The 13,293-nt window shown below is 33.6% G+C and overlaps 1 protein-coding gene across 1 annotated transcript; it reads right to left on the reverse strand.

Moving 5' to 3' along the window:
- Nucleotides 1–1,360: 1,360 nt before the first annotated feature.
- On the reverse strand, nucleotides 1,361–4,581 carry LOC110450778. The gene is made up of 4 exons (XM_021498484.1): nucleotides 4,506–4,581; nucleotides 3,821–4,082; nucleotides 3,012–3,286; nucleotides 1,361–1,426 (listed from the first exon to the last, which is right to left on the reverse strand). The coding sequence occupies exons 1-4, from the start codon at nucleotides 4,563–4,565 to the stop codon at nucleotides 1,361–1,363; spliced, it is 663 nt and encodes a 220-aa protein (XP_021354159.1). The 5' UTR covers nucleotides 4,566–4,581.
- Between the last annotated feature and the right edge of the window lie 8,712 nt (nucleotides 4,582–13,293).

A 13,293-nucleotide genomic window follows, 5' to 3' on the forward strand; every position in this document is an offset into this window, starting at 1 on the left:
ACAGCTTTTATACAGCTAAATGTTTCAGTCAGACCTATATTTAGATTGTCGCTTCGTCAACATTTTTTAGCTTACTGGTCCGAACAGGTAGGTCTGTGTATAACCTAGCAATTCAGTCGTTATCAATACGAGTAGACGGATAGTAGGCGGTGTTTGAATGGAGGAATGCAATTATATATGTTCTGATTATAGTTACAGTCTTATAAGTAACTTCCTGTAATATTCCATTCAGTTTTAATATTACATTGCCAAATATACGAAAAGAAGATTTTGTTTGGAAAATTCATAATGACATCTCATTAAGGGGATTTAAGTACATCTAGTGAGTTGTAGTAAATTAAATGAGTGCAGTACGTACAGTAAATGATCCACAGTGGAACATATAAATTATGATAAATTATGATAAATTATGTAATTAAAATCCACTGCGCCATCCGACCACCCGATTTGTGTTTTGGTTTTGTTGATATTACCCAGGTTTGACTTTGTAGACGCGCCATTACTGATTTCACCTATATTTACATTGCGGTCAGCACTGATATAGCAGAACATACCTAACACTCCAGAACACCTGTTCGTATTCACCTTGAAGGTTTTTTCAGGGTATCCATTTGAAAATTTCTTTAATTCATGATGAAAACTAGGCGTAAACTTTGTTTTTAACACATCACACTACATATTGATTCGGGTTCAGATTTGTTGTGAATTGGTTTTATGACAGAATGAAAGAGACAAACGTATTTATCTAAAATTTTATTTTACTAACAACTTAAAAAAGGTAACTAAGGCCCATTTCAAACTATGGGCATATATGTTTGACCTTCATCACAACCATTCATTAGATGGACTGAGGTCACAATTTAATGCTTTCGGGTTCAGTACATACGAATGAAGTCCCTTAGAAATATAGGTACTTTAGTAAAAACTATACTATGCCTCTTAGAACTTGGTGTTTGTGTAAAAGTTTGGTGTTAAAATACTGTGGAGATATCAATCTAACAATTTCTATGTCATTTTTTTTTATTTTGCATTTATTTTTTGGTGCAGGGTGCTGTGTGAAAAGTCATGTGTTTACCTCTACCCCTGACCCGGATGTTTATTTTTGACATTGGTGACACATGCAGACGACTAGCTCAAGAAAAAGGCCAACATGCTATGCTGAAATTTTGATATTTTACTCCCAAGATGTTGCTCTTGACCAGGTTAGAGGGAAAGTTGGCTATCGGATATTGGGAATTTGTTATGAAATTAAATGTTACAATGAAACATATAGTAAAATTAATTGTGGTCTTAGTCCAGATACAACCTGTTGCTGTGACCTTGATGTTAACCTAGACTTCTTGATTTTAATATCCAGGCTTCACCTCACATACGGTTCTCGCTTGACAATCTCTTTTTCTGGAGCCTTGTTGGGAGTATTCAATGGCTTAGGGATTAAAAAGAAATTAGGTCACAATATATTCTTGGTGACCGAGTTAGTGTTTGGACATCGGATGCAGTTGTTGACGTTTTTTAAAAGATACTGTTATGATAGTAATGCCGGTTAGGTCTCAATCAGATTAAAATCATCTGTTACATGGTTCAGGCGTAGAACGAAGTTAACGAAGCCATGTAACATATGATTTTAATCAGATTGGATAGGTCTAAGATGAATACTAGGCTTCAAGTTTCTTCTAAATACATCACACTGCATATTGATTCGGATTCACAATGTTATGAATTGATTTTATAAGAGAAACAAACGAATACATTTTCAAATTTTATTTTTACAAACAACTTTTTTCAAGTTTATTTTAAAATATTTCAGTACAGATATGAATTGTATAAATAATTTGAAATGAAATGTTATGCCATCAATAAGTATGGTTTATAAGTTTAGGAAACATGTTAAGGTACATGGGCACTGAACAAACTGTTTATAACATTTTTGGAAATCATTTTGGTCTAAGATCCTCAGTGTCATATCTTTCAATATAACCAGGACATTTTACGTACTGTTAATGATACTGAACACTGATCACAACTCACGACAGGTTGACTCACTTTATAGTGTCAGCTATTTTGTCATGATGGCATACTAAATAGAACAAAAAACAAGGACATGACCAGTTTTATTCTGTGTATTTGTATACTTGTGTGGATCATATGATCATGAGTAAAAGAGGAAATACATGACAGGGAGCTATTTCTTTCCAATTTCTTTCTTAAAAATAAATGAAAGATAAAAAGGGGAAGTAATTTTGCAAAGATTTGTGAAAAGCATAAAAGCCTACTTAATTAAACAGTAAGTGGACCTTTAAAATGTGTAAACATCCAAACAAAAAGAAGTTAATTTAGCATGGAATGACCGTGTTGTCAGCCATGATATTAAAGCAAGTTTGTAGATAATCAATGAAGGAGACTACATTCTCCAAGTACGAAATCATGTCATGTGACAATCAGTTTCATGAGTGTAAAGGTCAACGTATATAACGTTCTGCAAAAACATTTAAGTGAATTATTGAAATAGTAATTGTTCATAAAGACATTTATGCTTATATTGGCAACAAGAAACAACACAGAAGCATGTTCAATATATAACACAACACAGTGTTCTACAATGGCATGAAACAGACGCTATGGTCTGTGATAGACACTTGTTTACCAACGTTTGACTGTTATATACATCGTTTACAAAACATTTGATTGCGTTAAAGAGGAAAAGCTGACACTTTTAAGGATACAAGTGCGCAAGTATCAGCCGGTATCAAGTAATGTGATAAATTTAGTTCACCGAATGTGAAATTGTTTGAACCGAATCTCCTCTTTCAATCGGATGCAAATTGTAAAGGTGCCTGCAGGCACTTAAGATGATCTACCCCTGGTCCGTATTCATCTAGACATCTAAAGCAGAAACGGAAGTCACAAGAAGGGTACTGACATGTCATTGACAAACATCCGTCCGCATGTTCAATTATACTCCAACATTTAGGACATGCCCGGTGCTTTAAACTGTTCGTTTGTCCATGTACATAAAGTTTTGGCGAATTATGGAGAAGCGAAATCATGACGTCATCAGGGTACACATTTTTCGACTCGGTTTCTTGCTGCTTGATTCGATTTTTGTCGAGCTTAGTTTGAAATAACATCTTTTCTGTTTTGGACATAGCAGCAGAAAGTGTGATAGCTTGTCTATTCCACTTGTATCCGCATGTTTCTCCCTTGAAGTTTGTGACATAAGGACACGTGATTTTGGAATTTCCTTTCTCTAGCTCATACCAGCAATAGTCATAAAGGGCCCGAGGTGCTGCAATATAACAAATATTCAGATATTCAAATGAATGCACTGATCAATGATATTGTACTATCTCAATAAGATACGCATATATTTTGTTTGAGCCTGGCTTCAGTCCCCGATTATGTTACCTCTGACTATGTATTAAAACAGCCAATCATATTTACTATCATCGACTGATCATCGTTGGTCTTTTGTTATTGTTATATTTCGACACAATACGATAGTGACTGCCCCTGTGGTAGGAAAACACAGTTCTTTGTTCCTTTTGTATTATTCATGTTTCATGAGGCAACACCTTACGTTTGGCTTGAAGATTAAGCGTTCGCCCAGGTGAGGACGTCCTTAAATGACCTTAGCTGTTAATAGGACGTTAAACAAAATGAAACCAAACCAAACCATCACGAGGGTGAAGTTAAAACATAATTCATCTCGGAGAAACTGGGACAACACATGTATGATGGTCCCTATCAGAGAGAGAGAGAGAGAGCGAGAGAGAGAGAGAGAGAGAGAGAGAGAGAGAGAGAGAGAGATTGCCGTACTTACTTATAGCATGTCCACACGCCATTTTGGCCCTTGGCTCAACCGTGTCCAGTGTGATCATGCACGAGTTACTTGACTTGTCTACACCATTCCATAGCCTCCTGGTCCTGACTACGGGAGTGTACACAGCTTCGACTACGTCGCCGTCAGAAAAGACCTTATTTAGCTGGCATTCCTTGCCGACGTCGATTGTTCGGCCACGTCGTTTTATAACTGTTCCCTTTGGAAATCGTTTAAACAATGTCGACAGCCCAGTCGTCTGTCTCTGTAAAGATTAAATGTAGGATGACAATTGAGATTATTTGCCGAAGGAGTGGAAGGAGATAAAACTATTCATCAATAATTTGATTGTAAAACAACAGCTTTAAAAACAATTGATTGGTTTTCATGTATAACCATCCGATGCTTATCCCAGTGTATATATCACAGCTATACCGTAGAAATAGCGTTTGATATACATGATTTTATTTCTTTTCAAACTACTTACTTGTAATATTTTACAAACTTATTACAGAGCTGCATTCACAAAGCCAGGATAATATGCCGCTTCATTTTCAATTTACAACGACTCAGTGTTTATTAAAAATGAACATTTTTAATTTATAATACACTCTCTTTGCCAATCAGCAGTAATTTAATAGCTATTGACATTATGAACATAACAGTTAAATGACTTAACTATATGTACCTCACTTAACCGTATTTGACTTCGCCGCTTTGAATCAGAGTGGATGATAGTTATTTTCATGTTGATACTGTCGTCTATCTTGATACCTTCGTATTGTTTGAATTAAGATTGTGTGAGTCAGTTTATATACGTACTCAGTACGTGATAATTACATCAATATACCTTTTCGATAGTCAGATCTATATTTAGTTTATCGCTTCGTCAGCAGCTGTTAGTTTCAGACCCTGCAAAGTGGGCCAGGATCAAATTTATTGAAAAAGGCTGAAACCCTTACAACAATTAACTGAATGGATATATGTAAGAAAATTTTGATGTTCTCACTGAAAGTATGAACATGTTATTTATAAGCCCAATAAAGAAAACTCTTTATTTCTTAGTCACCTGTACGAACTTATCGATCAGGCTTCGAAGTGACCTTTGAACCCCATCACATATGATAGATTTATAGTTAGTCGCGAGTCAGTACGGCAGGACTGAATTATAGTAAAGAAATTCTGAAGATTTTATTAGAGTAAACCCTTCAGATCTAGATTTTTTTAAAGCCAAATCTAAAATCATAGACATTATATTTCTATTATTTCTTAACTCAATATTCAAAAAAATGTATAGTTTTCACCTTTACGAGCTTATTGATCAGGCTAAGAGACGGCCTTTACCTGCCTGACGTCATGGATTTGATATGTCATGATCTGTCGTGCAAGTTTACAAGATGATTTACGTTATAAAGGAAATAACAAACGTCACGAAAAAAGTTATTTTGTACACATTTTAATCTTATCAATGTGAATTAATACATATTAATGATTCTAAACTATAGTTACGTTTAGTCTAGATCTATTTTAGTTTCTTAAACAACATTCCAACTTCGGCCACGAAACGGCCTGCATACACGGTATACGCAAGTCTATATACATGTTGTCAGATTTATATTTAGATTATCGCTTTGTCAGCGACTGCTAGTTTTGCGGAGAACGGATCTAAACAGAGCCATTCCTGATTAATTCAGTCGCTTTTAATGAAAGAAGACGTGTAGGCTTCATCGCAATTCAAGTTTAAATACAATGAAAATTATAACAGAAACACGTAAAATATACCGATAAACAGACTATAATCTTAAGAACTCTTGTTAAATGATTTAATAATTTCATTTGGCTGCTGAACTAACTATATTGTACTACTATATATCATTCGGAACACCTCGCCTTTGCTACCTAGAAAATGACGAAAGGGTATTCCGAATGTATTATATATAAGAGTGCTATTTTGTTTACAAATAAAATTGTATGACATTAAGTATGTAATACATTTAATAACGTTCCCCACAGGCTTAATGACTACAGTGTTGACTCAATCACTTCTAAAATATGGTCATATTTAATAATCAAATGCATGTTGACTTGCTCAAGCCAAAAAAAGTAGGTATTTCGTTGGGAAAAATCTGTGTTCCGTGCTCCTCTTCGTGCCAAGTTGTTTTATCCGTATGAGGCTCAAATGTTTTAAAGAGTTATTTAGACTGGTGACAAAATCGTCTATATCTTTTTGTAATATGAATGCCGTTATTTTTATTATGCTCATTAGCATGTCTTGTTATTGTGCTGTCACTCTCCCTGTTTTCACTTTCAGGACGTGACATTTCTTAGATTTACATGTTAAGGGTTTATTTCCAAGTCCTGATACGCTTTTCAGCAAAAATCAGCCTCATACGAGAACCCAAACAAGTAGGCCAAACTATGTCTACAGTTTGCTGGAAAATCTTGCCATCTTACTCAACTAAGATATTTATCAACCACGAACTCAATCATTCCCATGATAACTTAAAGATATAGTTGATATATACCAGATTTCCATTAGAAAACAAACTGGAAGTCATCTTTAGAATTGATTTCTTTATTGTTTTCTCCAGAATTATGATAATTCCTGTGTTGAGTTTGAAAAACGATCAAAGCGTGTATAATTAAATAATATCTATTACACCAATATCGCTCAGCAATAGCAACACAAAGAAAACAAAGTGCAATATACAGATATGTACAAAACAGGTAATATATTTACAGATATGTACAAAATAGGTAATATATTTACAGATATAAACAAAACAGGTAATATTTTTACAGATACAAGAAACAGGTATTTTTTTTTTACAGATATGAACAAAACAGGTAATATTTTTACAGATATAAACAAAACACGTAATATTTTACAGATATAAACAAAACAGGTGATATTTTTACAGATATTAACAAAACTGGTGGTATTTTTACAAATACGTACAAAACAGGTAATATTTTACAGATGTAATCTTAACGAAAGGTAATATTTTACAGATATGTAAAAAACAAAAAGTAATATTTTACAAATATGTACAAAACAAAAGGTTATATTTTACAAATTTGTACAAAACAAATGGTAATATTTTTACAGATATGTAAAAAAAAAAAGCAAACTTTTTTAGAAATATGAAGAATACAGAAGACAATATTGTTTTACAAAAATGTACAAAAATCAAGGTCATATTATTACAGACAAACACAAAACAAAACGTCAAACTTTTACTGTCACGAACAAAACAGAAAAGGCGTGTTTTTAAACAGATATGTACACAAATCAAGGTAATATGAATCACATACAGGTATGACGTAGGAAAGACTCTAAAAGGGATATTTCGTCATTAACGTTACGATCCCTTTTTATACATTGAGTTTGGGCATACAAAGTCACAAAGTAGTGCTTTTGTAATTTAAAACGCACATTTAAATGACAAATTCGGAAACTTTGATACCTACGTAAATGAGCAACTCTACAGAAGCAGTACGGGTTAGAAGTAGAACAGTGTGTGTCTTCCTTCCATTATACTAATAGACGGATAGAAGACATTACATTCTTAACGGAGTATTGAATTTGTTTTCATCATTGTTTTTGTTTTGTTTGACTTATCACAAAAAGCAAAATAGATCACGCACATTTTTTTTATTTACAATAGAGCAAACTGTGTTGGTCCTGGTTTACAATCACGTTTACAACAATTTGAACTCTCTTTAAGGCACCTGAAACAAAACGAAAAATTACAACCTTGGTATTTGCAGTCCATAGCTCTGCATCCTCCGGTATGCTCGATAACAGAAAAACACCTGGGACATGCTCGCCGCAATGGACAAGTCATGTCATCCATCGTCATGTTAGGAGAGTCATGTATAAGTGATATGATTGTTTCGTTAATGACCGGAATTTCCTGACAGGAGTTGTGCATTGTATAAGCAAACAATGTGTTCCCTATCAATTGTTTATCCTGTTTACTTGTGTTTGCGGATTTGCCAACATCCTTCATACTCCAGAGCGTACCACATGTATAGGCATGGGTACTGTAGACAAATGGACATGTAATTGTTGTCTTCCCCTTTTCCAACTCGCTCCAACAATAGTCTTATATCGCTTGTGGTGCTGAAACAGACAATTAGCGTTACATGTGATATAACAACTTCTGTTAGTAAACACAAGGTTTGTTAGTGTGTGTAGTGATAGGAATGCGTTTCGTCCTATTATCAAGTAATGTAACCCGCGGCTAATTAAATCGGTTACGTCACCATCATCGATTTCTGATCCTGGTTTGCTTATTTCATAAATTAAATCAGTGTTTAGCCAAGGATGACATCAAGCCACAAATGAACTCCGATCGACCTATGCAACAATACACAAAAAGTGTAAAGTCCTCGTGTCGACTGTCATATCATATTGCTGTTACTTGTTCAACTTTGTATGTATGTTTTAATTGTTTTAGTCATTACCAGATGTAATACTTTTCAAGCTGACAGGTTTTTGAGATGATGCGTTTTAAGAACTAAATAATATTTTATTAAATGTTGTATTGTAGCAATCACTATCGACAGATTTGTGCTACTGATTTTCTCACACACACACTCTAGGTTTTCTCACTCCCGACTCCTTGGGGATAAATCTGCTAGGAGTTGGTAAATGTTTTTGGTAACCCAATAGTGGGTACTATCCTGGATGTTATTTCATTGGTCAATCTTCTAATAATGACGATGCTTTGCGACGTCGACTTTCATTGTGACGTCATAGTTCAAGGCTGTTTTCCCTATCATCAACAGAAATAAGATATTCCTACGAGAAACATAAGACTTTCTAGATATAATATCTAAACGTTGTGGAGAAAAAGGCCCACAAATGGTTGATTATCATGTTTATATTATTCTTGGTGAACCTCGTATCTTTATACAATTTGAAAATTAAATAACTCGAGTAAGATAAGCATGATTAACCACTCTTCACTCGTTGGGGAACCTCTATTTCTAGAACTGTCATAACGTGCACCCTTATATTCAATATGAACGACATCACCGTCCTTGAAAGTCTTGCTCAACAGTTGGCGCTTGTTGGCGTGAATAATCGTCCTGCGAAGTGGATACCTGATGAAGGTTCAGGTCGGTAGACGTTTTAACAGGGTGGTCAGCATCTGTCTCTGAAAAATTCATTTGCAAAAAGCTTAGTATTTAGGATACATTATATTGAATAGGAGAGGAACTTTCTCATAAAACGACAAAATTTGTGTTCTTCTAATTGCCTGGTTTCCATTATTCCTTACAAAGTGACCTAGTGTCTCCTCTACATTGATAAGGTGTCAAACATTTTCAACTATATATTTCCCAACATGTTGAAGAGATTGTGAGAGCTCTAACAGAAAATGTTCAGCTAATTGTGGCGCACCCCAATTACTACATTTACATGTTTATAAAATAAGTCTTTAGAAATATTCTGATCTACGTCACACCTATCCGCCACTCTGATGTAAACAGGTAATGTACAAGTTATGATACACACAAAACTGTACTGATATAAAGTCATACACACGTCTTGTTATGTAACAATTACATCGGATAACACATTAACGTCTTGTTATGTAACAATTACATAAGATAAAACATTAACGTCTTGTTATGTAACAATTACATCTGATAAAACATTAACGTCTTGTTATGTAACGAGTACATAGGATAAAACATTTACGTCTTGTTATGTAACAATTACATAAGATAAAACATTAACGTCTTGTTGTTATGTAACAATTATATAAGATAAAAAAAAACGTCTTGTTATGTAACAATTATATAAGATAAAACATTAACGTCTTGTTATGTAACAATTACATAAGATAAAACATTAACGTCCTGTTGTTATGTAACAATTATATAAGATAAAACATTAACGTCTTGTTAGGTAACATTTTCATAAGATAAAACATTAACGTCTTGCTATGTAACATTTACATAAGATTAAACATTAACGTCTTGTTAGGTAACATTTACATAAGATAAAACATTAACGTCCTGTTATGGAACGAGTACATAGGATAAAACATTTACGTCTTGGTATGTAACAATTACATAAGATTAATAATTAACGTCTTGTTATGTAACAATTACGTAAGATAAATCATTAACGTCTTGTTATGTAACAATTACATAAGATTAATCATTAACGTCTTGTTATGTAACAATTACATAAGATGAATCATTAACGTCTTGTTATGTAACAATTACAAAAGATAAATCATTAACGTCTTGTTATGTAACAATTACATAAGATAAATCATTAACGTCTTGTTATGTAACAATTACAAAAGATAAAACATTAACGTCTTGTAATGTAACAATTACATAAGATAAAACATTACCGTCATGTTGTTATGCAACTATCACATCTGATAAAACATTAACGTCTTGTTATGTAACAATTACATAAGATAAAACATTAACGTCTTGCTATGTAACATTTACATAAGATTAAACATTAACGTCTTGTTATGTAACTATTACATCTGATAAAACATTAACGTCTTGTAATATAACAAAACTGATAAAACATTAACATCTTGTAATGTAACTATTACATAAGATAAAACATTAACGTCTTGTAATGTAACAATTACATCTGATAAAACATTAACATCCTGTAATGTAACTATTACATCTGATAAAACATTAACGTCTTGTTGTTATGTAACTATTACATCTGATAAAACGTTAAAGTCTTGTTATGTAACGATTACATAAGATAAAACATTAACGTCTTGTTGTTATGTAACTATTACATCTGATAAAACATTAACGTCTTGTAATGTAACAATTATATCTGATAAAACATTAACGTCTTGTTATGTAACAATTAAATAAGATAAAACATTAACGTCTTGTTATGTAACAATTACATCTGATAAAACATTAATGTCTTGGCCTCTATCATTTGTATGAAACAATCGGAGACATATACTCATCTTGTAACAGAAATGAAACAATAGGAAGACACACAAACGTTTTGTTATGAAACAAGCGGAGACATATAATCATCTTGTAACAGAAATGAAACAATCTCATTCGGAGACACATACTCATCTTGTAACAGAAATGAAACAATCGGAGACATATAATCATCTTGTAACAGAAATGAAAAAATTGGAGACACATAATCATTTTGTAACAGAAATGAAACAATCGCATTCGGAGACACTTACTCATCTTGTAACAGGAATGAAACAATTGGAGACACATACACATCTTGTAACAGAAATGAAACAATTGGAGACACATACACATCTTGTAACAGGAATGAAACAATTGGAGACATAAACTCATCTTGTAAGAGAAATGAAACAATCGGGGACATAATCATCTTGTAACAGAAATGTGACAATCAGAGACACATAATCATCTTGTGACAGAAATGGAACAATCAGAGACATTTAATCATCTTGTAACAATAATGAAACAAATTGAGACATATAATCATCTTGAAACAGAAATGACACAATTGGAGACACATAATCATCTTGTAACAGAAATGACTCAATTGAAGACACATAATCATCTTGTAATAGAAATGAAACAATCAGAGACATTTAATCATCTTGTAACAGAAATGAAACAATTGGAGACACATAATCATCTTGTAACAGAAATGAAACAATTGGAGACACATAATCATCATGTAACAGAAATGAAACAATCGGAGACATCTTATCGTCTTATAACGAGAATGAAACAATCGGGGACACATAATAATCTTGAATCACAAATGAAACAATCGGAGACATATAATTATCTTGTAACAGAAATGAAAAAAATGGAGACTTATAATCATCTTGAAACAGAAATGACACAAAATTGGAGACACATAATAATCTTGTAACAGAAATGAAACAATCGGAGACATATAATCATCTTGTAACGGAAATGAAACAATAAGAAGACACACAAACGTCGGTTTCTAATGTGAAAGTAGGAGACATGAGAACGTCTAACAATAAATTACATACAAACGTTTGGTTATATAACAAAAGGAGACACAAAACCGCCTCACAAAGTGACGTCAGGAGACATTAAACGGTGTCGTGATGTAACATCAGGGACAGTTAAACGTCACGTGATGTAACACCGTGGAAGATATACAAGTGTTTTGTGAGGTGCCAAGTATTTAGGAAAAGAAGTTACAAATATGAGGAATATTTCGATGCAAGCATTTTTAAAAAATCTCTTTAATCTTTACACTGACTGAGAGTTTTTTCTGAGTATGTAATTGTCAGAGGTTAAATTATTTAGCTATTCCAAGTTTAAGTTAATTTAAGCCCTCTAAACATACATGTAGGAGGGTTGCTTTAATTATTTAGCTTATTTCAATTCACACGCTCATGTCAGATGTCAAAGATATAGTAATATTTTGTTTATATCAGGCAATATAAAAGTTAATATATCAAGCAATCATGCAATAATGAATAATTAAATAAAATAACAAACAGGCAAAGCATGTGATTAAAAGCCCAAAGGCTTCAAATTTAAATTCATGTTTAGTCTATTTGGTCAGATAAGGAAATGAAAAGAAGTATTTTTTTTAACTAAATATATAAAGCATCTGTGGAGCAACAAATGTTCTATTTTACAATTCATGATAAATCATGCAGGACCAGAGTCCTGACAAGTCAATCCATGATAAATCATGCAGGACCAGAGTCCTTACGAGACAATTCATGATAAATCATGAAGGACCAGAGTCCTGACAAGTCAATTTATGAAAAATCATGCAGGACCAGAGTCCTGACAAGTGAATTCAGGATCAATCAAGCAGGACCAGAGTCCGGACAAGTCAATTCATGATAAATCATGCAGTACCAGAGTCCTTACGAGACAATTCATGATAAATCATGCAGGCCCAGAGTTCTGACAGGTCAATTCATGATAAATCATGCAGGCCCAGAGTCCTGACGAGACAATTCATGATAAATCATGCAGGCCCAGAGTTCTGACAAGTCAGTTCATGGTAAATCATGCAGGACCAGAGTCCTGACAAGTGAATTCAGGATCAATCAAGCAGGACCAGAGTCCGGACAAGTCAATTTATGAAAAATCATGCAGGACCAGAGTCCTGACAAGTCAATCCATGATAAATCATGCAGGACCAGAGTCTTGACAAGTCAATTTATGAAAAATCATGCAGGACCAGAGTCCTGACAAGACAATTCAGGATCAATCAAGCAGGACCAGAGCCCTGACAAGTCAATTCAGGATCAATCAAGCAGGACCAGAGTCCTAACAAGTCAATTCATGATAAATCATGCAAGACCAGAGTCCTGACAAGTCAATTCATGATAACTCATCCAGGACCAGAGCCTGACAAGTCAATTAATGATAAATCATGCAGGACCAGAGTCCTGACAAGTCAATTCAGGATCAATCAAGCAGGACCAGAGTCCTGACAAGTCAATTCATGATAAATCATGCAG

Source organism: Mizuhopecten yessoensis, unplaced genomic scaffold (assembly GCF_002113885.1).
Source record: "Mizuhopecten yessoensis strain PY_sf001 unplaced genomic scaffold, ASM211388v2 scaffold5519, whole genome shotgun sequence".
In the NCBI taxonomy this organism is placed as follows: Eukaryota; Metazoa; Mollusca; class Bivalvia; order Pectinida; family Pectinidae; genus Mizuhopecten; species Mizuhopecten yessoensis.